Here is a 27,024-nt window from a genome sequence, read left to right on the forward strand (position 1 = left end):
GCCTCACACAGCTCTGCTTTCTCCAGGTTCCTCCCTATGGCCTTCCAGATCTTATAGTTCCTGACTGAGTGTTCATCCTGGGTCTGTTTACTATAGTCTCTCTCCTTCCCTTTGGGGTTTAAATTTCATTGCACATAATCATTGTACCATGCTACTGTGTTACATAAGGACATTTTTACAGAAATATGATGTGTGGTGAGCACACCCCTCTATTCTTCCTCTCTCCCCATTTCACACTTCCACTCCTGTGCTTTTTCGCCCCCTAGACAGTCTCACTAATTTTATGTCATACATACATGCATGGTTATATGTATCTATAAAATATAGGAACCCAGATGAGAGAAAACAGAGGATATTTGTCTTTATTAATTGGTTTAATTGACTTAACATGATTTTTCTCCAGTTTAAATCAACTTTCTTGCAAATGTCAGATTTTATATCACCATTTGTTTATACATTTCTCAGGTATTGACACCTAGGTTGGGTCTGTAAATTTTGCTGCATTCTCTATACTTAGTTTCATCTAATATCTCTATACACACATTTTCTCTCTCTCTCTGTCTCTATCTCTCTGTGTCTCTCTGTCTCTGTCTCTCTCTCTTTTTCACACACACACACACACACACACACACACACACACACACACACGGTGGGGTGGGGGACTGATGCTTGCTTGCTCTGAAACTGACCTATAGTTTCCTGAGTAGAACTTATGTTACAGTTTGTTTGGTGCGTTCTTCTACACTGAGTGTCTTTTCTTCCTCCAGCCACCCCTTTGAGGTGGCCCCTGATATTCTACTTGATAAACTTCAGACTGAGCTTTACACTTTGTATTTGGTATACAGTAACTCCTAGATGCATCTATTCTATAGTCTATCTTAATTATTCAATTATTGATATTCTGGCTTGGTGGGGTATTATTGGTAGTGGTGGTGGGGTATTTGTTTGTCTGTTTGTTTGCTTTTGTTTTTCAAGACAAAGTTTGTGTAGTCCTAGAACTCACTCTTGGCTTCTGCATTTACAAGCAAAGGGTCTTCCTCTCTGTGCATCCTGTTGTATGTGTTTCCACACCCTAATAAAAGCCTTTCTTGTGTGAGTGTGTGTGTGTGTGTGTGTGTGTGTGTGTGTGTGTGTGTGTGTGTGTGTGTGTATCTGTGAAGATCGTCCCAGTGTCTGCATTTGACAGCCAACATTCTAATGTTTAATGGAATCCATTCTGCAGGTTCCTTTCTTAAGAAATCATAGCAGGACTTTTTGACTTGGATTTTGTTTGTTTCTAAGCATCATGTCCAAGGCCTCTCACATGCTAAACACTTTATTTACAACTGGTCTCCAAGAGTGCTCTACTTCCAGCTGCTCTTGCTTTCCATAAAAGCATCAAGTTTCATTTTCCTTGCATATAGTTTGATACTTAAAAATATGTAGAATGAAACTATGATCTCAAGCACATAGCTATATGTGTATAGGAGAAAAGCAAGTTGAAATTGGGACCCATGTTCCAACAGAGGGAATAAAGTACTCTTCAACAGTAAATGTAAGAGTCAGGATCTTAATGACCCATCCTTTTCCTTCTTGTCATGTAGGATGTCTAAACAGGGCCGGACCATCATCTTCTCCATTCACCAGCCTCGGTATTCCATCTTTAAGTTGTTTGACAGCCTCACCTTACTGGCTTCTGGGAAACTCATGTTTCATGGCCCAGCACAGAAGGCCTTGGAGTACTTTGCATCAGCAGGTATAATTGTTTCCCATGTGGTAGGTCCTTCCTTCACAGAATTGTGGATAGAGCAGAGGGTTTAGTTTAACCATGGTTCCTCCATTTTAAAGTACCTTTGCTCAGTTTTGTGTTAGTGTATCTCTTCACTATGTGCTTGTTTGTATAGACTGTTAACTTCCTGTGCTCTTTGAATATCTGGGTCATTTGTGCCTAAGTATATCTATTGACTGGGCCTGTGCTTGTTCAGTTCCCCAGTCATGGTGGCTTTTCCTGAAAACTCAGTAGTTATGAGGAGATTCACACCTAGCAGTTTGGTCAGTTGAACAGTTTTGGAAAGACTAGGATTGTTGTCTTCTTAGCTACATGACAGGTCAGTTTTCAGAACCTCCCAGGTATGCAATCATGCTGTGCTTTAACTGGGAAGAGGGTAGGGGTGTCATTCTTGTAATTTGAGATTGATAATTTAGTCTGTGAGTGGATCTGAGTGACCTGTTATTAGAATGACTAGTCCCAATCTCACTTTGATGAGCCTGCACTTTTGACATCTGTGAAAATAAAAATAAAAACTTTTAGATTTATGTACTTCACTTGTTATGTGTATGAATTGTTTTGTGTGCATGTATCTATGTGCATCATATGTAGGACTAGTGCCCTCAGAGGTCAGAACAGGGCACTGTGTCCCCTGGGAACTGGAGGGACAGATAGCTCTCAGCTGCGATACAGTGCTGAAAACCAAACCTAGGTTCTCCATAGGAACAAGTGCTCATCTCTCCAGCCCTGTAATTTCTTTTTAAATTCAGTATATATAATCTTTTTCATTTTAGAGATACCTGGCTATGATTGTAAATGATTCTTTATAACCTCATATGCACTTTAAAATATTATCATTCTTAATTTTTAAAAATTAATCTATCATTTAAAATAATTGAGCATACCTTGGTTAAGAGCACTATCTTCACTTGCAGCGAACCCTAGTTTGAGTCCTAGCACTCACATGGTGGCTCCCAAGCTTCTGTAACTCCAGTCCACAGAGATCCCCTGTCTTCTGGCTCTGCAGGTACCAGGCCCACGTGTGGCACACAGGCATATGTGCAGGCAAAATACCCATATACATCAAAAAAAATTTTTAAGAAAAAATAGAATAATTGAGCCTAAATAAGTGGGGAGTTAGTAGCTATGAATTTGAAATAGGCGTTAGGCCAGTTTGAGAGAACTGTAAAGTTGAGACCAGAGCTAAAGTGTGCTGTCCTGTCTATGTTCTCTTGAGAATGACAGAAGAGAATTAGAATCTCTCCACTTAGTAACTGAAGAGACAATGATGACGTGCAGATCTTGAAGTCAGAGAGCACAAGAACAGTTAATGTTTTCCCTTCCTTCCTTCCTTCCTTCCTTCCTTCCTTCCTTCCTTCCTTCCTTCTTTCTTTCTTTCTGGACTTGGATTTAGATCTCAGACAGAAGACTAGTGAGCACCAGAGCATATCAGTAGTCCTCCGTGGCTCATAATTTATGATATACACCAATGCATGAGTTTCTCAAGTGTCCAAAACTCCTCTGGAATTATTGGAGTATTTGTTAAGCATATGAGAAAAGGATGTGTTAGTGAAGGGAGAGTGAGAATGGGGAGAACTTGGCGCGTTCTGTCTTCCCAAGCCTTCCCTGCCTCATCTGAATACACCTTCTCTATTCCAAGACCATCAGGGTCGTGTGTCCTTGTGTTGCCTTCTCTTGCAGGTTACCACTGTGAGCCCTACAACAACCCTGCAGACTTCTTCCTTGACGTCATCAACGGAGATTCTTCGGCTGTAATGTTAAACAGAGGGGAACAAGACCATGAAGGTATATGAGTCTTGTAGATTCATACGTTGGTGTCCAATTGTTTGATTGAAGCCCAGTAGTGTGTCTTATTAAAGCATGCTTTTGTAGGCCAGCCAGGACTATGTAGTGAGATCCTACCTTAAAACAAAAATCGTGGGTTGGGGATTTTGCTCAGTGGTAGAGCGCTTGCCTAGAAAGCGCAAGGCCCTGGGTTCAGTCCCCAGCTCCGAAAAAAAAGAACCAAAAAAAACCAACCAAACAAACAAACAAACAAACAAACAAACAAAACCCAAAAATCGTGTCTTTAAAATTCATGTTAATTCAGTGATGTGAAAACAGTCAATAGACAGTTTTCTGTAATTGCTATGAGTGTTTTTAAATTTAACTTGTAAATGGGCATTTTTCTTAAAGTACCAGTTCTAAGGCAAATTTTCAATTAAAATGGTCATTTTTTAACAGTGTTGTCAGGGTTCTCTAGAGCACCGAATCAATGTATGTATGTATATGTATGTCTATATATATGTACATATGTATGTATGAGAGTGGCTTATAGGCTGTGGTCCAATTAGTTCAACAATGGCTGTCTAAACAGGAAGTCCAGGAATCTCATAGTTGTTGAGTATGAGGCTGGATGTCTCGGCTGGTCTTCAGTGTATGCTGGAATCCTGAAGAAGTCGGCTCTAATGCCGCAGCAGCAGGATAGATAAACTGGCTAGTGAGAGTGAGGGCAGGCAGGCAAGAAGCAAAAGCCTCCATCTTCCATGTCCTTTATATAGGATACCATCAAAAAGTATGGCCCATATTTAAGGTACATCTTCCTACTTCCCTATAAAGGGATCCGAATTTAGCGTTGGCCTTCCCACCTGAAATGAATCAATTAAGAAAAATCCCCTAAGAGTGTACCCAGCCACTTTGGTATTAGTTAAGTCTAGATATAGTCAAGTTGACAGCCAAGATTAGCCATCACAAGTATTTTATACATAATGGCTCATACCTTTAATCCCAGCACTGAGCGGCACAGGCTGGCAGATTATCAGTGAGTTTGAAGCCAGTCTGGTCTATAAAGCAAGTTTTAGGCCAACTAGGGCTACATAGTGAGATACTATCTCAAAATAAACAAAAAACAAGATCAGCGTTGTCCATAGAAGGCAAAGACCAGAATCTTTTTAAAAATGAATTCTAACTCTGTGCAATATAATGTCTATTTAAATAATGAGGGTCAAAATTTATGTGTGTGTTTGTGAATACATATATTATTATAGTTTTCTGTATCCATAAGATGTCACTCTGTACAGCTCAGCTGTTTTTCCTTGATATGTAAACTAATTATAATAAATAATTTTATTCTTTTGAGAGGGTTTTACAATGTAGCCCTGACTAGCCTGGGCTCATTATGTAGATCAGGCTGGCCTGAGATTCAGAGATTCATTTGCTTCTGACTGTTGAATGCTGAGATTAAGGGCATGTTGCACAATGCCGCTCACTGCTCCAGAGGAAGTGGAACCTGGGAAAATGGAGCCAATGAATATGGTAGACTCATGTAATAGCTAGCTTTATTCAGAGCCTCAGATAGTTCACTTTGAGGGTTAAGAAAGGTCACATTAGTAGATTTCTCATGAGTTCAGGCTACACATAATCACAAGGACAAATTGCATGTGGCAAAAATGTGATTTTCCATAGAGGGTTATAAAAGATAGTTTAAATATTTCATTGAGTAACGACAAGCAATAATAACTAATCTGAAGTAAACTATCCAATGTACCTGTGAGAAGCACAAAAACATATTCCAAGGACAAGTTCATGTTTTGAAGGAACTAAGGTCACAAAATGTGGGTCTTAATGGCCCAGGGTTATGAAGGAAGGGTCAAGAGAGCTTTGACCCCAGATACCTCAGTCGTGAGGATGGCAGGAGTTGGCTATCTTCCCTCTCCCAACCTGGTGCTATGAAGCTAGCTTTCCCACATCAACCCTAGTAAGAATTTATTACCTTGACAGGTATCAGGCTTCCCTCTTTGTTTGATTTATAAGGTGTCCCCCACCCCACAAGGACAACCCCTGATTGTGCAGATGAAGAGTCTTCCAACACCCTGCCCTGGTCAGTGGTACATGGCCACACAAACTTTGCCCCAAAGACCCTGGTCACCTTCCCAGGGGTATAAATACCCCATTTTGCCTCAATAAACGAGTCAGTTTGCCAAAACTATTGCCAGGTGTGTTCTTTGCCCACACACTCCTCAATCCTTCATTGTGTCCACCCACTCCCAGCTAAACTTCCATCCCTCCATGCAAGCCTGGTATGCAACAGGACTAGCTACCCCAAGGGAGAAACAGACATGGGGCACTGAGTAGCAACATGACTCTTGTTTGCTTGGAGTGTTCTTACAAGCACTCAGAATTCTCCTTATATCACTCCATTCCTTGACTATGTTCCAACACATGACCAGCTGGTGTTTATTTACACACACACACACACACACACACACACACACACACACACACACACACAAATGTAGGATTAAGGGATTATATAATTATGGAACCATAGAAAAGTAAGTTAAATCTGTTGTTAATTGTTAATATTTCACTTCTTTATCTACATTTATCCAAAGCAAACAAGACAGAAGAGCCTTCCAAGAGAGAGAAGCCAATAATAGAAAATTTAGCCGAGTTTTATATCAACTCCACCATCTATGGAGAAACAAAAGCTGAATTAGATCAACTTCCAGTAGCTCAGAAAAAGAAAGGATCATCAGCCTTCAGAGAGCCTGTATATGTTACCTCGTTCTGTCATCAGCTCAGATGGATTGCCAGGCGTTCATTTAAAAACCTGCTCGGGAATCCTCAAGCTTCTGTAGCTCAGGTAACCCAACAAATTCTGGCTGTGCTATGAAATATTCACAAGGAGGAGCTTGGCTCCTGATTCATCTTCTCCTTCTCCTACTATTCTATTTGTTTCAGGATTTTATTTATTTTCTACTTATCCTTCTATAACTTTCTGTCATCTCTGTTGTAACTCTCTTAACAGATCCTGAAGTTCCACTTTCAAATTGTAAACAATGCTCTTTTTGTGGTTCTCTCCCCAAGTAGTAAAATTTGATGAAATTCATTCTTAGCTCATGAGGTTACAAAAGTAGAAGTGTACAGCTGGCCCTGTTTGTCATTTGTACCACAGCTTACTGACCTATGCATAGGTTTTTTTACAATGTGTATTTTTTATTTTTTGGGTATTAAGTTGATACAGTATTTTACAGTGTTATGATAATAAATCTTTTCTTTTGCTTGAAATAGTTGAGCTTTGGTTTGAACCAGTTAGTTATTTACACAATTTAGACTTGGCATATAACCAGATGTGGTTATATTTTCAAGATCTTGGAATGAATGTGTTATCTGTATAAAAAATTTAGTCTAATATGCTAATGCCTTTTCTGGTCTAATCCATTTGTAAGCTATATTTGTCTCTTGTAGACTCATTAAGAGCTGGCTATGAACTCTTTGTTTATTTTGCTTTTCGTTTGTTTTGGTTTTTGGCTTTTCAAGACAGGGTTTCTCTGTGTAGCCCTGGCTATCCTGGAACTTCCTTTGTAGACCAGGCTGGCTTCAACCTCACAGAGATCCACCTGCCTCTGACTCCCAAATGCTGGGATTGGAGACCTACACCACCATGCCTAGCTCAAACTCGCATTTTTTTTTTTATTAACTTGAGTATTTCTTATATACATTTCAAGTGTTATTCCCTTTCCCGGTTTCCGGACAAACATCCCCCTCCCCCCTCCCCTTCCTTATGGGTGTTCCCCTCCCAAACCTCCCCCCATTGCCACCCTCCCCGCATAGTCTAGTTCACTGGGGGTTCAGTCTTAGCAGGACCCAGGGCTTCCCCTTCCACTGGTGCTCTTACTAGGATATTCATTGCTACCTATGGGGACAGAGTCCAGGGTCAGTCCATGTATAGTCTTTAGGTAGTGGCTTAGTCCCTGGAAGCTCTGGTTGCTTGGCATTGTTGTTCATAAGGGGTCTCGAGCTCCTTCAAGCTCTTCCAGTTCTTTCTCTGATTCCTTCAACGGGGGTCCTATTCTCAGTTCAGTGGTTTGCTGCTGGCATTCGCCTCTGTATTTGCTGTATTCTGGCTGTGTCTCTCAGGAGCGATCTACATCCGGCTCCTGTCGGTCTGCACTTCTTTGCTTCATCCATCTTGTCTAATTGGGTGGCTGTATATGTATGGGCCACATGTGGGGCAGGCTCTGAATGGGTGTTCCTTCAGTCTCTGTTTTAATCTTTGCCTCTCCCTTCCCTGCCAAGGGTATTCTTTTTCCTCATTTAAAGAAGGAGTGAAGCATTCACATTTTGATCATCCGTCTTGAGTTTCCTTTGTTCTAGGCATCTAGGGTAATTCAAGCATTTGGGCTAATAGCCACTTATCAATGAGTGCATACCATGTATGTCTTTCTGTGAGTGGGTTAGCTCACTCAGGATGATATTTTCCAGTTCCAACCATTTGCCTACGAATTTCATAAACTCGTTGTTTTTGATAGCTGAGTAATATTCCATTGTGTAGATGTACCACATTTTCTGTATCCATTCCTCTGTTGAAGGGCATCTGGGTTCTTTCCAGTTTCTGGCTATTATAAATAAGGCTGCGATGAACATCAAACTCGCATTTTTTAACCACAGTCACCCAGAACATACTTTGAAAAAGATGGATCAGTACATTTGACTAAAGAGACAATAACATTTGTGAAGAGTTTTTTGTAACCCTTTGATTCAAAACTACAAAAGTCAGAAATACCAAAAACTCATAGGAAGTCTCCTTTGTTCCACTGTACAAGACTTAGCATAGTTGTTTCAAGTTTGATTTCTATTTGCTGTGGTAATACACAGGTGAAATGCAACTCTGGGGGAAAAAGTACAGGTTATAGTCAGTTATGGAGGGACTGAAGCAGAGACCATGGAGGACCGCTGCTTATGACTTGTCTCCCCTGGCTTTCTTCTGTAGCTCAGGCTTACCTGCCCAGGATTGGCATTGCCCACAGTGGGTGATCACTCCTCCATAATTTAACAGTAACGAAAATGCCCCTCAGATGTGTGTGTAAGCCACTGTGTATAAACCACTGTGATGGAGGTGGTTTCTCAATGGAGGTTCTATTTTCCCAGCTATGCCAAGTGGACAACCCAGACTAGCCATCATAACAGTTACACATAGTGAAAGACTGACAGAATCATAGGAGATAATCATTTTGAGAATAAGTTTTAGAGATGACTAGGGTTGGTTTTAGAATATGGAAGCCTTTAGCAAGCATGCTAAGGGGGATACTTGCAGTGTGAGTATAGAAAGTTTGAATGCCAAAAAAAAAGTGTGTAGTTTGAAAGAGTAAGTATCCTAAAATTATACTTTGGAAGACTACACTTTCTTATACATGTGCAAACTGTATTGATAGAGATTTCAGAATTTATTTTATAACCTTGGCCTGCTTAGGGTTAGGTAGGAAAGTTGTAAAAATCTGCCAAGAGAATGGGTGTCCCTATCCTAAATTTATACCTTAATAGCAAAGAGATTTGTAATTCTTTCCCAAATATGGTATTTCCAAACCAGTTTTCACAGTTCATGATTCTCTTTTTCTAATTTACCTTGCTTCTTGCCAGATATGGCTTTCAGAAATTACTTTGTCATACGAGAGATACCTTAGGAGTTAAAGAGCATATACTTCTCTTTTAGAGGACTAAAGTTCATCCCATCACCCTCGTCAGAGACATCAGTCACGTGTAACTCAAACTCTACTAGGAGCTGACACTTCTGTCCTCCTTGAGTGTCTGCTTTTATGTACACTAGTGTGTATGTGCACACATTCACACAAACACATGTGTACACGCATACACACACACCAACACGCGTGTGCACGCACTTCATGTTTTGAACCAGAAGACTTGGATTTTTTCATACACACAAATATGTTTGTATTGATGCAGCTACATAGAACATTAAAAATGTATGTTTATACCCAGTTTTAGTTCTGTTCAAGCTGCACTTTATATTGTGATTACTGTTAAAGTTTTAAGATTCTTTTTGAGCTTTGAAAATCCAAAATATGTAAATGAATATTTCATTTTCTTTAGATGAATATTTCTTACATTTTAAAATTACCTGTGAATAAAATATTAATCAATAGAATCCTCTAAATAAATAATATCATTATTACCACTTTTATAAGCAGGTCAGGCTTACAGAGTAAATTCTGAAAGCTCTGTCTATACATAGTTTGCACATATATAAGTGTATATATATCATCCAAACTATAATTTTCAGAGAACTCACTATCCCAAAGTACATGTCTTGATGCTTAATCATCCTTAAAAGAATTTTTCTCTAAAGTGATCCCGATGCAGTCTCCTTGGGAGCAGTCTGCACAGACTGGGTATGTATGTGAGGATGTAGAGAATTAGCAACTCAGGTGTGTTGTGGTGACCATAGATGCATGACTTGATGGTGTTGATGGAGAAGCAGAGAAAGAGGAAACAGGTAATGGAAGCTTGGATAACCCCAGAGAAACAAGATGGATGGATGGATGGATGGATGGATGGATGGATGGATGGATTTTTTGTTTGTTTATTGTGACAGGACACTTTACATTCCCATGCAGCCATGGACTCTCCAGAACTCACATAGGTGGAGATCTTACTTCCTTACTTCCTTAGCATCCAAAATTCCATTGTCAGAATTTCTGGCAGGGTGCTTTAGTTTTTTTTAATCTTTAACATTAACAGAAAAGATGTGTTTTCATTTGAACCTCTTGTGTGAAACTTTTTGTTCATTAGCAGGAAAGCTTAGTTCATTTCAGTTCAAAACTTTTAGACTCTTGGACTTTGGTTTGTTCTCAAAACAACCTCTTGAGGTTGCCCTATGTACCACCACCATACAGGGATCCAGTGTCACACCCAGGACTTCACTGCCCATGATTGGTAGATCTTAGGGCCTACTTGGCTGACTTGTCAGCACCCTGACTGCACATGCTTTGATTTTCAGCTTAATCTAGAAAGCAGTCTAGTAACATATACTGTAACATATTTTATCAGGAGCCTATTGTAACCAAGTGTCCAAAGTGTTTATGAGATTGGATTTTGTACATGTATCTTAAAATAATAAATAATGTGCAAGCATTTTAACCTCTAATGGAAATTCTTTTATTTTCATTTCTTTTTGAAAGTTAATTGTTACAGTCATACTGGGACTGATTATTGGTGCCCTTTACTTTGGTCTGAAAAATGATCCCACTGGAATGCAAAATAGGTAAGTAAATTTGGATTTTACTGCCCATTCTGAAGGATAAAAATTAGCATGTATTAATTCTCAACAGAAGAATAGAAAATATGTTTTGGAAAAGAAGTACAGAAGTCTATTCCAGAGGGAAAAAACAACCAAATTTAGATCTTAGTTTTGATAAAATATTGTTACTTTCTTTAAGCTTATGAATATTGATTATAGATTTAAATATAATAAATGTTCTGGGTAAATGTCACTGTTTCTTTGTGGGTAGGAATGAGTTGATGTCTTAAGTAGGGTTTTACTGTTGTGAATGGACACCATGGCAGGCAGCTAGGAGAATAATATTAAATCTCAGGCCCACATTGACACAGCTACTCCAATAAGGCCACACCTCCTAATAGTTCCACGCCCTGGGCGAAGCATATATAAACCATCACATTCCATTCCCTGGCCCTCATAGGCTTGTTCAAACACATGAGTCTATGGGGGCCATCCCTAGCCATAGTGTAGTAAAAGAAGTACATTTAGTCCAACGTCCAAAGTCCCCGTAGTCTATAGCAGCCTCAACAATGTTAAAGTCCAGAGTTCAAAGTTTCATCAGAGCTTCATCCAGTCACTTAACTGTAATCCCCAAAGCAAGACAGGTGACCAGATGGGAAACTCTGCATCTCCATGGCTGATGGCAAAGCAGTCTTCAGATCTCCAAGTCCTTTTGCATCTTTGTTGACTGCAACAATTTTCTTTTCCTGGTCTGGTTCCACTCCGTTATCAGTCTTCCTCAGCAGGTGTTCTGTGGCTCTGGCATCTTTAATATCTTGGGGGTCTGTCTTTAAGGCAACCTCAACTTCACATCTTCTAGTATCTATGTATGATCTTCTGGGCTCCTCCAAAGGGCTTAGTTCACATGTCTAGCTCTGCCCTCTGTAGGACTCTCTAGGCTCTGTTGACTCCACTCCACTACTGCTGCTGTTCTTGATGGTCATACCTTGGTACTGGCATCTACAATATGCTGAGGTGTACCATTACAATTAGTCTTCACCAATAGCCTCCCTTCATGGTGTCAAGCCTCAAGCTCTTTGCATGACCTCTTCAGTCCTCGGCCATCAACTGCAATTGAGGCTGCACCTTCACCAATGGCCTTCCCTAGCCACTCACAGTGCCAGGCTTCAACTGGTCTCCATGACCCCTTGATGCTCAAAAACCAATACCACCTGGGTGACTCTTACCTATTACCAAGTCCAGCTGCAGCACAAGGTACAATCTTGACTATCTCTAAAACACAGTTTTTTTTTTGTGTGTGTGTGCTCTCAGAAAACACTCCCCAGACAATTTCACCTAAGTGATGCTGGTCTTGTCTCAATCAGTGCTAATTTCTTCGCTCCAGCTAACCATCATCAATTGTTCCAGTAGTTCCTTCTATTCTTGATGATAAAGCCAGAGCCACATGGCTGAAGCCACTGAATTCTGCTGCTTGCTGGGGCTGGAACATGGCCCCTAGCTTTCTGTTTTCTAACTCTCTTAACTATCCTAGAACATCCTCTGTAGATGGACCTTGAACTCAGAGATCTGCTTGGCTTTGTCTCCTGGGATTAAAGGTCTGTACCACCATGCTTGGACCTAAACTTAGCTGGGTGGAATCTTGACTCACATTCCCACATAATTTGTTTATCTCCCAGAAAATAGGACTCAGCTCCATTCTGCTTCCTTGTGCCTCTTTAATACTCCAACCATGTAGTTTTCCTTTCTAAGCTTGCTACGCTTGTTCAAAATGTTCTCCATGAGACTTAACCAGAGAACAAAGTCTATCCTGGGCATTTCTGAGACTTCCTTTGTCAATGCAAAATAATTATTAATCTGAGTCATTTTACCTTATCCTCAGACAGAATCTTCAGAAAGGGCAAAAACAGCTACATTCTTTACCAAAATAACACAAAAACAGTCTCTAGGCTACATTCTGAAGTTCTTTTCCACTAAAACCTCTTGGACCTTGGCTGCACAGTTCAAATCACCCTCAGCAATAAAGTCTTCCATATTCCTACTGAGATGGCTCATTGAACCCCACTTAAAACATTCAATGGCTTTCTGAATCCGCAGTCCCAAATCTATATTCTTCTAAACAAAAGCATGGTCAGGCCTATCACAGCAATACCCTAGTTTCTGGTACCAACTTCTGTCTGAGTTAGGGTTTTATTGCTGTGAACAGATGCCATGACCAGGGCAAGTCTTACGTAGGACGACATTTAACTGGGGCAGGCTTACAGGTTCAGCGGTTCAGAACATTATCATCAAGGCTGGAGCATGGTAGTGTCCAGGCAGGCATGGTGTACAAGGAACTGAGAGTTCTACATATTGTTTGGGAGGCAAGCAGGAAAAGCCTTGCTTCCAGGCAGCTACCAGGAGGATATTAAAACCCATGCCCACAGTGACACTCCAAGGCTAAACCTCCTAATAGTGCCACTCCCTGGGCTAAGCATATACAAACCATCATAGTTTGTGGATTGAAAACTGGCAGAGTTGGCTTTTTTATACACACAAGCACACAAATATGTATGTCTTGATATAACCATATAAAATAAATTTATCCTTTTAACCATTTTTAAGTGTATACTTCAGTGGCATTAATAACACTCATACTACTGTGTCTATTGACAACATCCAACTTCAGATGAGTATTTTCCTCAATGCATCCACTATATCCATTAAGTAATTCTCAGTGCCTACCTCATCTCACCCTCTGGGAAGCACCATCCTACTTTGTGTCCCCAAATTTCACTACTCTGGAGACTTGCTATATGTGATGTCATAAGTATTTGTCTTTTGATGACTGACTTATTTTCCTTAGTGCAACGTTTTAATCCATTTTGCAGCTTACTCAGTAACACTTGCCTTGTAAGGCTGATTTAGTTCACAGTGTGTTTGTGTGTTATCTGTCTGTCTGTCTGTCTGTCTAGTTTATCTAATTACTTGTTCCTGAAACTGTGTGTTGCTTCCACCCTTTAGTTGTGAATAATATGATTCTACAAGTACATTTTGCATCCCGCTTTCAATTCTCATGGAACCTTACCAGAAAATTGCTAAATTGTGATAATTTTCTGACGAAATGTAATTTTATCTTCTATAACAGCTTTAACATTTTACATTCTTGACTGTTACATACAGGTGTCTCAATTTTTCTGTATCATGATTATTTGTTATTTATTCTTAATAATAAAAATAATTTAATCTTTGAGAAATACACATTTTAGTCCTTTGTCTGTTTTTTAAAAATTTGTTGTTGGGATTTAAGAGTCCTTCATTTTTCTGGGCTATTTGTCTGTACCAGATAAGAGTTTTATGAGTATTTTCTCTCATTCTGTAGAAATTCTCTCTGTTGGTAGTATCTGTTGATGCATGCATGGTTTTGATTTTGATATTGTTTGTTTTTCTTCTGTTGCTTGTGAGACAAAATATGTGTATGTTATGATTTATTTGACTTGGAAGTTGAGTACGTGTTGGGCCTCAGTTTATGTTAACTCTTTAATATGATCATGTGTAGATTCGGTCATAATTATATTCTTGGATTTGTTTTTAAGATTTGGCTGTGTTTGAGTATTTTGACTATATGTACATCTATACACATGCTATGTACTTGGTGCCGAAGATTCTAGAAAAGGGTATCACATTGCTCAAAACTGATGTTGCGACCTGCCATGTGGTTGCTGGGAATTGAACCCAGGTCCTCTGCAAGTGCAGTGAGTGCTCTTAACCAGTGAGATAATCTGTCCAACACATCCTCAAAAGATATTGTTTTCATAATGATTTTTTTTTTGAAATGGGGGTGGGTGGTGGCTTACCATGATTCCCAGGCTGGCTTGAACTTCTCATCTGGAGTTCATTGATCTTCTTTTAGAGACTAGAAGTCCATGCTACTGAAGCCAGCTTTACAATGAGATATTTTGCTCTGTAATGCTGTGCGCATCTGTGCCTAGAGTAGTACTGACCTCGAGATCACAATGCATGGCATGATTTCTGTGTTGAGCATCACAGTTTGCTCCTGAGATTTAGCTCAGTGTTTGGCATCTGTAGCCTCAGGTCACCATCTGGAGGCTACAGTGGATGGTATTATTCCCATTTTACCATTAAGGACTGCTGAACTTATTTCACATCTGGAAAAGTCTGATTCCTTTCGAGAGAATTAACATAAATGACTGTCATTCCGGTCAAATACGTTTTCTTTCTGTATAGAGTCAGTTAACATTATTCTAGAGAGCTATTCTCAGAGATGTATTATTATGTTTTTATTTATATAGAAGATTGAGGTAGCAAGACTGTTTCCAAAATTGCTAGCAATTGATGGTTATTGTGGGAGTCATTTCTTAAGCCAGCACAGCATATACACAGAAACTAGAAGCTGAAGACCTTGTACATTGTTGAGGGCTGGAGCAGTGGTTCAGAGGTTAAGGGCACTTGTTGCTCTTTTAGGGCCCAGAGTTCAGTTCCTACTTTTTAAGTAATTTCACAACTTTATGTTGGGCTACACTCTAGTCTTTTTTTTTTATTGCTGTTGTAAAATACCCTGACCACAACTTGAAGAAGAAAGATTGTTTGGCTTCTGGATTAACGTCCACATTATTTTGGGAAGTCAATGCCAGAACTTTTAAAGCATCATATCTCCTGTCAAAAGCAGAGAGGGTAAGCACAGAGATCTCCGCCTGCTGACCTCGTCTGGCAGAAGGAGAACTAGCACACGGATGCATGCGGGTTCCGCTCAGGAGGCTTTCTCTTTTCCTACACAACCCAGGGCTTAGCCCATGAAACGTGGCGCCGCCCACATTCAGGGTGAGTTTTCCCAGGCAAGATAGTCTGCCCGCAAACATGCCTAGAAGGCAGCTGATCTGGATAACTCCTCATTCACACTCTTCCCTGGTGGTTCTAACTCATGTCAGCTTGGCAGTTAAAATTAGCTAGTACAGGCTGGACTGATAGCCACCTTCTGCTGCCTGCCAGCGCACAGTTGGGTGTGCCCTAAAATATGTTTCCTGTGCCATCATATTATAGGCGGTCATTTCCTCAACAGGAACGTTATGGGAACAACACTGTTCAGTTCACAATAATATAAGGCCAAGAACTTCATGGTGTGATGTAACACGCAGTCAGTGGAGTCACATAGTCACCACCACAGACAGGGCCACTGACACAGGAGAGGGGCCTGGTGCCTGGTGTGTGTGTGTGTGTGTGTGCGTGTGTGTGCGTGCAGTCATTCTGTCTTCTCTATAAGTATGTCCACATGTGCATGTATGTGTATGCGTCATGGTGCATTTGCAGGGTCAGCTCTCATGGTGGTACTGAGGATTGTACTTAGGTTGCCACCTGTACCTCCTAAGCCCCTAGACCTCCTCTCTGTGTTAACTAGAACAGTTTTATTTAAAAAAAAAAATAGAGTACTGGCTTAAGTACCCAGAGTTGACTGGTGCTTCTGTTTTCCCTTTTGTCCTGGCAGAGCTGGGGTTTTCTTTTTCCTGACTACCAACCAGTGTTTTACCAGTGTGTCAGCTGTGGAGCTCTTCGTAGTGGAGAAGAAACTCTTTATGTGAGTATGCCAGACTGGTCATATCCACAGTTGGGTCAGAATACCAGACTAGTGTTATCGGTTTCTTTTATTTATTCGTTTAATTGCATGTGTATATATTTCTGTTACACGATATGTTGGAGTTTTAAAAATGCATAGGATTACAGCATTTAGAAAAGGCAGTCCCAGAAAAGGTGGAAAAGTAAGAAAGTATGGTACCTGCTATCTAGAGAGAGGAGTTTCAAGTTTGGGTTGTGGTTCGGAAACCTCAGTGCTGTGAGAGGAAGCACAACAGCAGGGCTCAAAGTATCTTCTCCCAGCTAGTCACACATTATTAAAGGGCTTCAGAAGTATTAGGTGGGCCAGCAGCTAGAAGTGGGTCAGTAGGTCAGAGAGCAACTACAAGCCGTGGTGGACAGCGACCTGGAAAGAGCCAGCTTTGCAGCAGGGACCTGGATGGTTTTTCTTTTTTTTTTTTTATTGGATAGTTTATGTATTTACATTTTAAATGGTATCCCTTTCCTGGTTCCCCCATCTCCCATCCCTCTTCACCCTGCTTCAATGAGGATGCACCCCCCCACCCACTCCCGCCTCAACACCCTGGCATTCCCCTACACTGGGGAAATGACCCCTCACAGGACCAAGGATCTCTCCTGTTGATGCCAGACAATGCCATCCTCTGCTACATATGTGGCTGGAGCCATGAGTCCCCCCTTGTGTACTCTTTGGTTGGTGGTTTAGTCCCTGAGAACTCTGGGGGAGTCTGGTTGATATTATTATTCTTCCTATGGGGTTGCAACCCCTTCAGCTCCTTCAGTCATTTCTCTAACTCCTCCCCTGGGGCCCCTGTGCTCAGTCCGATGGTTAGCGCCAAGCATCTTAATCTGTATCAGTAAGGCTCTGGCAGAGCCTCTCAGGAGACATCCATCAGGCTCCTGTCAGCAAGCACTTCTTGGCATCAGCAATAGTGTCTGGGTTTGGTGGCTGTATGTGGGATGGTTCCCAGGTGGGGCAGTCTCTGGATGGCCTTTCCTTCAGTCTCTGCTCCACACTTTGTCCCTGTATTTCCTCCCGAGAGTATTTTGCTCCCCCTTCTAAGAAGGGCCGAAGCATCCACATTTTGGTCTTCTTTCTTCTTGAGCTTCATATGGTCTGTGAATTGTATCTTGGATATTCTGAGCTTTTGAGTTAATATCCACTTATCAGTGAGTGCATACCATGTGTGTTCTTTTGTGACTGGGTTACCTCACTCAGGATGATATTTTCTTTTTCCTGTGTTTCTCAAAGGTTGGAGAGATTTTTCTCACCTTTATATTTGCCAATAAAAGGAACCAATAGAGAGCAAAGGAAGAAAGACATTGGTAGAAGAGTTTAGAATCATTAGAGAAAGAGGTCAGGAAGAGGAGAGATTAGATTTGGTATCTGTCAATGTTACTAAGGTCATATGGTATGACTTTTGAAGGAAGAAGTTCGGCTTTAAAAAAAAATTAGAGTAGTGGAAGCTAGAAGAGTCATGAGCTGAAGCTACACTGAGGACCTTGGAGAATAACAGCTTCATCTTCTTTGTAATGAGTAGCAGAAAAGCCTCTGTAACTGGAAATGAACTTCTGAGGTACAGTTCTCCAGAAGAACCCAGCATCAGAGAAGCAGTCTCTGAGCAGAACAAGTATGCACAGACTATGTTTTCCCAGAGTAGAGTCTTCAGATACAGGATTGTATAACAGCCAGAGGACGTGCTGTGATGAGAGAGGGCCATAGTCTGAGAGCCTCCTGGAGCTGAGAGTACAGGAGTTGACACCCGTGGGATGTTTCCTTACTAGAAATCTAGTGGTACAGCAGGCAGCCCATCTTCTGTTCTGTGCCTCTAGACTAATGTGGGTCTGTGTTCTGTGTTTTTATAGACATGAGTACATCAGTGGATATTACAGAGTATCTTCTTACTTCTTTGGAAAGCTTGTGTCTGACTTACTACCTATGAGGTTCTTGCCAAGTGTTATATACACTTGTATATTATACTTCATGTTAGGTAAGTAACAGACCAAGTGAAAAGTGCCTGCAGTCATGGTTGTACAGTGAAGCTAATTTCTCTGTATATTTTTATTTACTTTTCTCTATGTGTCTATATAGAGACATCTAAGACACATATCCCAATGTATATTCACTAATAAGAAAATCATGTTGAGTTTGGAGGTTTTTTATCTAAAAAAATCACAGATTTAATTATACATTATGCACAGTCTTCAACCTTAGGATTGTGACATCAAAAGTTCCATATTTTTTACTGATGTATATGCACATGTATATATACCATTCTGTTTTTACAAAGCACTATCATGAAAACCACTGATAGAACTTAAAACCTCCATTTTATATATGTGGTTTATCATAAAAAATAAAAGATGGGATCTAGACCCTTAGATTCCTGACCTGTTTTCCTGCCACTGTTTTAAAACTAATAAATTGTATCACATACACACACACAATATATATATATATTTATATATATTTATATATATATATATATATATATTTCTGAGTCCATAGATGGATAACCACAGGAAACACAGCTGTTCCCATGACTACACCCTGCTTCCACTGCAGGAAACTCAACCAACAAAAAATATTCATTTACCTGTACATCTCCACATCTCTCAGTATATATTCATTTCTTGCAGATTATATGATGCACACATACATATTCTCATTCGTGTGTGTGTGTGTGTGTGTGTGTGTGTGTGTGTGTGCAATCTCATAGTTTATAAAGTAGTTTGAGAATTTAGTTCCGTTTTTTATGTCTGGGGAGACATAAGTGATAGAAGAACCCACCCCTCTACATATTAAGCCACCCCGAGGTCATGTAATTACGATTCAGGTTTCTTCATTAATGTAGTTACAGCAATGTGGTTGCAAGAAGACAGTAGTCATGGAAGCCGGTTGTGTTTCCTGTGGCTGCTCACCTATGGATTCAGAATTAATCTTGGTTACATGTAAAGAAATCCACATACTCTCTAAAATAGTGCTCTTAAAATAAGGAAAACTCTGGTAGCTGATGCAGTTACACAGGATAGAACAATGAATTCGTGACCCAGAGGAGTTGCATGATGATAATGTCTCCAGTGTTATTTGCTCAGCAAATAAACCCAATACATGGCAGCTGCACTGACGACCCCTTTTCTTCCCAAGGACTGAAGAGGACGGTGGAGGCTTTTTTCATCATGATGTTTACCCTTATAATGGTGGCTTATACGGCCAGTTCCATGGCCCTGGCCATAGCCGCAGGCCAAAGCGTAGTGTCTGTAGCAACACTTCTCATGACGATCTCTTTTGTGTTTATGATGGTGAGTACAGACAGTGCTCCTCCGAGGAGCTGCTTTGGCTTCGCTTTCTCTGTGTATGTTTATTTCATCTGTTGCTTTGACACATGCTTCAAGGACCCTTTTACACCAGGACTCTGAAACTTTCAGAAAGCCATATGCTGAAATAAAGTGAATATTAGGGAAGGCAGTGGCTTTTCCCGTCAGCCTTATCAAGTCCCTGAATTGCTACCGAAGTTGTTATGACTCTGCTGACATGTCCTTACTCAGGAGTTTTTAAGATACTGGTTTTTATCCCGGCATGTGGTGTGTGTCTGTGATCTTGGCGCTCAGGAGTGTGGGTGTACATTCAGTCCCGGCCTGAGCTACACAGTGAGACCCTGTCTCAAGTTGGCTGCCATTGAAACCACTGCATCTAGTGTATATTCCTTATTATTCAGGAAACTCTGCTATCCTGCAAAGAAAAGTCACAGAGATGCAATATAGACTTTGTGCTGATGATATTAGACAACCTTGAGAAGTCGAAATTTGAAAATAAGAATTGTCATTGACTTCTTTATAAAAACTGCAGCATATCTTTCACACTGTCTCCTTTTTACTAACCAGGAATGGTTTGAATTCCCACAAAAGGGAAAGTGAAGCTTAGGAGAAGTGTAACAGTATATACCAAGGAGTCTGTCTTGGGTCTTTCTTATACTTTGAACAGTGTTTTTAAAATAGTAAGTAAGTAAATAAATAGATAGATAGCTACACATTTAAAAAAAAAAGCCAGGTAGTATATGTTCTCAGCCCAAGGGAGATCTTGGAGACAGAGAGATCAGTAATGTGAAGTCATCTTTAGCTCCATAATAAGTTTGAGGGCAGCCTGGGCTACCTGAGACCATGTCTTTAAAAGAAAAGGGTAGAAACTTTCAAAGTTCACCTACCTTCTTTCTAGGTTCCTAACGACAGTATTTTCCATCAGTGCATACTTACTAACTTACTTACTTCACGTTGTTTGTTTAATGTTTCCTTATTCCTGATCTTGTTCAATTTTGCACTCAAGTGATAAATGGAATGGACCAGTTCCCATATTTCTTTCCCTCCTACATCAATAAATAGGAATAACTAGCACATCAGTGCACTTGTCCTACTTACTAGAGAAGGCCATCCTTCAGTGAGGTGCCATTAGCTGAGGACTTGCTATGGTTTAGTTCTTTAATTTTTTGAATGTTGAAACTACCAGTGTATGTAGAAAATGACCATCTGTTTAATAGTCTCATCCAATAAATAAAATATCTTCAAGCAAGAAATGAATGTTTTCATCTCTTTTAAAGATTTACTTATTTTATGTATGTGAGTACACCGTCACTATCTTCAGACACACAAAAAGAGGGTATCAGATTCTATACAGATTCTATACAGATAGTTGTGAGCCACCATGTTGTTGCTAGGAATTGAACTCAGGACCTCTGGAAAAGCAGTCAGTGCTCTCAACCGCTAAGCCATCTCTCCAGCCCATGTTTTTTTTCATCCTTGTTTGGACTGTTTACTATGTAAGTATTTATAAATAGCACTTTGAAGCCAGTCATCAAACTGTATTTTGCTCAGAGATGCTATGTCATACAATCAGTACTCGGTTAATGCAGTTCTAAACACGCATACACAGGTCAACAACAACGTCACTCTCTTGCATAACCCAGGTGTCTTAGTATGTTAGAACCCATTCCATGAGAACCTCATTCTGCTTATTTTCCTCTTGAGCAGTCCATTCCTGATATATCCACTGTGATTCTACTTTGTGGGGGCAGTCATGTTTTTCTTAAGATTTATTTTGCTTTTTAAATAATGTGAATGTATGTGCTTCTGGTGAAATCTATGAAGCGTGCAGTGCTCTCAAAGGCCAGGGAGGGCACCAGATACTTGCAGATAGTTGAGATCCATCTAGTATGTGCTGAAAACCCAACTCAGGTCCTCTGCTAGAGTAGTAAGTTCTCCTACCACTAAGCCATCTGTAGCCCCATAGCTTACATGGTGGTATTAGCTATGTTTTCTGCTGTAAATTTCCACATGCTCTTAACAGTTCTAATTTAGAGATTATTTATTTATTTTTTTTTGGTCTTTTTTTTGGAGCTGGGGACCGAACCCAGGGCCTTGTGCTTCCTAGGCAAGCGCTCTACCACTGAGCTAAATCCCCAGCCCCTTAGAGATTATTTTAAACCTACATTCTGAACCTAAACTTATTCCTAGAGCTATGACTGTTGAATGTAAATTGTGGAAGTAACAAATCTTGTCTGGATGTACAGCAACATGCTTGTTCTGAATTGTTCTAGTGAGTTCTATGTTTCCAGGATTATTAGAAGGGGCATTAGTACAGTCTGCCTCCCATGTCCACATCAAAAGATTCAACTGAGAAAAAAAATTTTCTTATGCGTGATATCATTTTCCTCTATGTCATTACTCCTTAAAGAACAGTATGCTCTGATAACGGCAGCACATACCTGTAATCCTAACATTCAGGAGGCAGTGTCCAGAGGATTACTGCAAGTCTGAGGCCATCCTGGCTTACATAGGAAATTCTAGATCAGCCAGGACTACATAGGGATTCCCTGTCTCATCCATTCACTCATTGGTTCATGAATAATAGAGTATACCAACTGCTTATTTAGAATTCTCGTTGTATTGGGTATTTTAATTGCCCTGTGGGTAATCTTTGAACATTTGTGATGTGTTTATTTAAAGTGTAGAGGCTGGACTGGAGAGGTGGCTTAGCAGGTAACAGCAGTGGCTGCTCTTTCTGAGGTTCTAGGTTTGATCCACAGCACCCACGTGGAGAGGTATAGCTGTGGGTAATTCCAAGGGGTACCCTCTTAGGCATGCACACTGTGCACTTACGTACATGCAGCCAAATCCCTCATACACACCAAATAGGAATGAATACAGTATAAAGGTTATGTGAAGGTTATGCTACAGTACTGTGCCATCTTATAAGTAAAAGAATGAACATCTACATGATTTAATTTGTGTTAGAGACCTAGACCTAACCTACATTCTTGGGAGACCAAGGGATGATTTTGTTTCTTGATCTTCCATTGCAGTTAAACAGGAAGTTGAAGACTTATTCTAAACCATTAAGGATCTTCAAATAACTTGAATCTATATTATTAATGATAGGTGTATTATCCCTTCTTTAATGCCATAAATACCCACTGTAGAAGTACTTACATGCCAAGCAAGACTGTTAATAGATACAGTACCTGGGAAGATTTCACACTGCCTTGGTCTTTACAGAGATATTTACCAGGTGCAGGTTATTTGAGGGGGAGTTTTGTGTGTGTGTATTTGTTTGTTTGTGGTAATCATACCAGGTACCCTAGGCTGGCTTTGAACTCACGGACCCTCTGTCTTAAGCTCTCTAGTTTTATTACAGACTTATCCTGTCATACTTGTCTGTTTGTAGGGGCTTCGAAAGAGGTCTTGTCTAGAGTTATGACGTTACTGGACTGGTTCTGACTTGCAGGTTTTGCATCTTACAGCTCTTTTCTGGCCTCTTGGTGAATCTCAGAACCATCGGGCCTTGGCTGTCCTGGCTTCAGTACTTTAGCATTCCTCGATATGGCTTCACAGTAAGTTATACTTGTTTGTCATTGTGACTGTGTTTCCGAGCTAGGAACAGTACAATAAAGTCTAGCCATGTCATTCCCTTAGCCACAAGTATGAACCTATTCCATCCAAGGTCTCCTTCCAGGAACAGTGGATGATAATTTCCTATTAGTCTTTGTTATTGGAGGATCAAAGAATCACCTGGGATTTATCACAGTCACCCCATTATTGGTGAGACATGAAGAGTGGGGAGAAATCACATAAAGGAAAAAGGTTGACTAATTGATGAAAAATATTTTGTTCCTGTTCAGTATGAAGGTAAACCAGAGGATAAGGGACTGTTGTACATAGTTTACATTGAAACAAACCTGAAGAGAAATAGAGTGTAATACTCAGCAACTCCACTGGTTTAGTGATTACGCAAATACAAAGCAAACAGCTGCACTTCAATTCACTGTAATGAGTCTGATTATCTTAATTACAATTTATGAAAACAAGGAAAAGTTGTTACTATAAATTAACTGTATTTATTGAATATCATTATATTATTTTAATTATGAATTTCATGGGTTATAAAATCAGGATGAGGGTGATCTGATATAGTCACTAGTCTTTCCTCTTGGCCAGTTGGGAGCAACTTCCCAACCCTAGTTTCTTGATTTCCAGGGAAAATAGCCTAAGCTATTTTAGTGCTGGGGTGGAGGGAGAAGAGGACAGGAGAGGGTGTGCAGGCAAGCACGTGCACACACACAGATGCATGCGCTTAGAAATAACAATAAAGATTGAATTTGTGCATATAGTTGAGATAACATTTTGGAATTTAACACTAATTCCATTGCTCTGATCTTGCGTGTGTTCTAGGCTTTGCAGCATAATGAATTCTTGGGACAAGAATTTTGCCCAGGACTCAATGTAACTATGAACAGCACCTGTGTTAACAGCTATACAATGTAAGTTTACGTTCAGCATCAGGGTATGTTTGGGTCTTACTTTAGTGTGCTGTAAATAGTTGCTGGGGTTAGAGGTAGGATGAGTCAAACTGTTGAGCCTTCATTTTCCAGTCTGTAAAAGGGCTCTTCATATAGTAATTCATATGAGTATATTGAACAGCTGGTATAACTTCTCACAGTTAGATCCATATTTAGGGTGAAAAATGCTCCCTGTATATTGACTGAGACATTTTAAAAAGCCCCTTGGCTATTTTATTGGCTGTTATTTTAAATTCTTACTTTTCAGAACTTGTGGGTTATAAATGGGCTGCTTTACTAGTTTAGAAGGGGCTTGTGGTCTCTGAACTGAAATGGGTTCTAACCCAGAGCCCAGAGTGGAAGGCAGTTGTAAGCACTAGGACAATGAGTGCGAATATGGAGTCCCAGACCTTGTTCTGCCCTACTGGCTTTAGGAACATCATGGAAGACAGGGCTGTGTATGTGTGTGTGTGTGTGTGTGTGTGTGTGTGTGTGTGTGTGTGTGTACAGAATAGAAACTCTCCCTTTAAAAAGATGCGCTCTTTCAAAAATTAAATAGAATTCTAATAAATTAGATGACCTTCTTTTAAAATGTCAATAATTTTTATGATAATTGTTAATGGTTTGATTTTTAATACAGAAATTAATGAACAAAAGAATGCTGGTCTCCTGAACCTTCAGTTGTAGAAATAATTGCTGATAACAGGATGACTTTTCTATTTTTGGTTGTGAAAAGAGAAACTTCTGAAGAAAGGTTTTTTCCTTGTACCTCTCTGCATGCCCACTTCATTAGGGTTTGATCTAGGTCCTTCCTGCTGGTCAGGAGAGAGTGGACAGGAAAAGGGGCACAGAGAAGGAGGAGATGTGACAGGCTTCATGCTCACATAAGGTTCATACTGACAAGAAGAAGAAACCTGCTCTTAAAGCAGAGAGAAATGGCTGTTTTGAGAGCTTCCCATTCCCACCATGCACTGGAAGAGCAGCCACATTGGGTAGATTCGCTGCTAGGGCCACTCCATCCTCCTCTGGTCTACTTACTGCCTAAGGCTGTCAGCAATGTCCTCTCGTTCAGTGTCTGCAGTGTGAGAGCTGACAGACATGACTGGCTGAAAGCCCTTGCTCCCTTCTTGATAAGCATTCTGGTCTGTTTCCTCTTTGTGGGTGAGCAAAACTACAAGTGAAGGACTGAGCCTGGTATGGTCAGCTGAGGTCTTTGTTTTAAAGGCAGCTGATGAAGTATTTCTGCCCTTTGTAGACAGAAGCGTTATAGGTTTAAAATTAATGAATCGGAGGAACCAAGAAACTCTGTTCATAGTGAGAGTATGTTAACATGCCAAATTTGTTAAACTACTTAACAGTTATATTGTTTTAGGATTAACTAAACTTAATTTATTTGACTAAGCAATAGGTTTCTGTAACAAAGAAATACTGAATATATTGGTTAATATTTGACAGATGCTAGAAGTGAAGATGATTAATTTTGTGTATTTCTATTTCAGATGTACTGGTAATGACTACTTGATAAATCAGGGCATCGATCTGTCACCTTGGGGACTGTGGAGGAATCATGTGGCCCTGGCTTGCATGATCATTATCTTCCTCACAATTGCCTACCTGAAATTGTTGTTTCTTAAGAAGTATTCTTAATTTCCCCTTGAAAGGACTATTGATAGTACTCCTATTAAATATGGGCACTTTGATTAACATAGTCAGTGTTCTTTTCTTCACAGTTATTCTGACATACAAAAATACCTAGTACTGAAAACTAAGGACATCATATTAAGCCCATCAATTAGTAGTCATGGGCAGAAAAATCCAGTCAGATTTCCTGATTTGAAAAGGGGAGACTTGAATTCTAGATACTGGTGATATGTCACTAATCTGTATTTCATCATCTTTTAAACTGATATGCAGAAGCCAGGCATGGTGGCATCCCTAGTAATCCTGACACTTAGGAGGCAGAAACAGATTGTAGGTTGAGGTTTGTTTGGACCCTGTATTAAAATGACAGTGAGTGAGGCAATCGGGTAGGGGAGTGACACTTGAATAGTCTGCAAGTTTATGGCCTGCTGTTATTTGATAACTAATGCATATATTAAAGCTGTTTTAGAAGTCTGGAATCTATTGTAAATTTATTATCTTTGTGGTTAGGGGTTTTGGGCAGAAGGTATAGTAAAAGCCCAGGGGTCTTATGATACGACTTTTATATCATTTCTAGGACATTCTAGTCCTGGGATGGCCCTCTTTGGCATAGCTCAGAGATATAAAATCTGAGTATCAGAGTCTTTTAAGAAAAATTACCAAGACATAGATGTGTGGATCGTATACTTCTGCCTGTATAAAAAAATCTATGACTTAGGAATTTACAAAATTCCAGTCATTTCTAGCCAGTGAAATTATAGACTACTGTTCAGTCAGTGTTTTGATATATGTTCCTGGACATATGTTCCTCTTACTCATAAGCTCTCTTCTTCACTCTAACATTTAGAGTAATATATAAACATTTACCAGGTAACAGGAGTGCTTAACTGTCTTAGGTCAAAGGTAAAAGGAAATATAAGGTACAGTTCTAGGAATCATTGTAAGCTGAAGGCCCTTGTGGAGCTACTGTTGCTGCTCAGGAAATGGAACACAGCATGCAAGAGTTTCTCATGCGGGGCTGGGGATTTAGCTCAGTGGTAGAGCGCTTGCCTAGCAAGCGCAAGGCCCCGGGTTCGGTCCCCAGCTCCGGAAAAAAAAAAAAAAAAAAGAGTTCCTCATGCTCCTCTCAGCTACAACTCATCTTGTAGGTGGCTGTTGCCAAAGCTTCCGGAAGCTCAGTTTTA

The 27,024-nt window shown here is 40.1% G+C and overlaps 1 protein-coding gene across 6 annotated transcripts in view; it reads left to right on the forward strand.

The window, feature by feature from the left end:
• The window catches only part of Abcg2 (ATP binding cassette subfamily G member 2), a 126,860-nt gene extending 100,541 nt beyond the window's left edge, over positions 1-26,319 (forward strand). For 5 of the 6 annotated variants that reach the window (XM_063286042.1, XM_006236576.4, XM_039107562.2 and 2 more), the window contains 10 exons: positions 1,584-1,735; positions 3,449-3,553; positions 6,142-6,392; positions 10,729-10,811; positions 16,267-16,356; positions 18,237-18,361; positions 19,519-19,673; positions 23,165-23,254; positions 24,093-24,181; positions 25,699-26,319. In XM_063286042.1, coding sequence (XP_063142112.1) covers positions 1,584-1,735; positions 3,449-3,553; positions 6,142-6,392; positions 10,729-10,811; positions 16,267-16,356; positions 18,237-18,361; positions 19,519-19,673; positions 23,165-23,254; positions 24,093-24,181; positions 25,699-25,846 — 1,288 coding nt within the window. In that variant the 3' untranslated portion in view covers positions 25,847-26,319. 6 annotated transcript variants of the gene reach the window in all.
• Positions 26,320-27,024: the final 705 nt, after the last annotated feature.

The sequence above is a fragment of the Rattus norvegicus genome, chromosome 4 (assembly GCF_036323735.1).
Source record: "Rattus norvegicus strain BN/NHsdMcwi chromosome 4, GRCr8, whole genome shotgun sequence".
Lineage (NCBI taxonomy): Eukaryota > Metazoa > Chordata > Mammalia > Rodentia > Muridae > Rattus > Rattus norvegicus.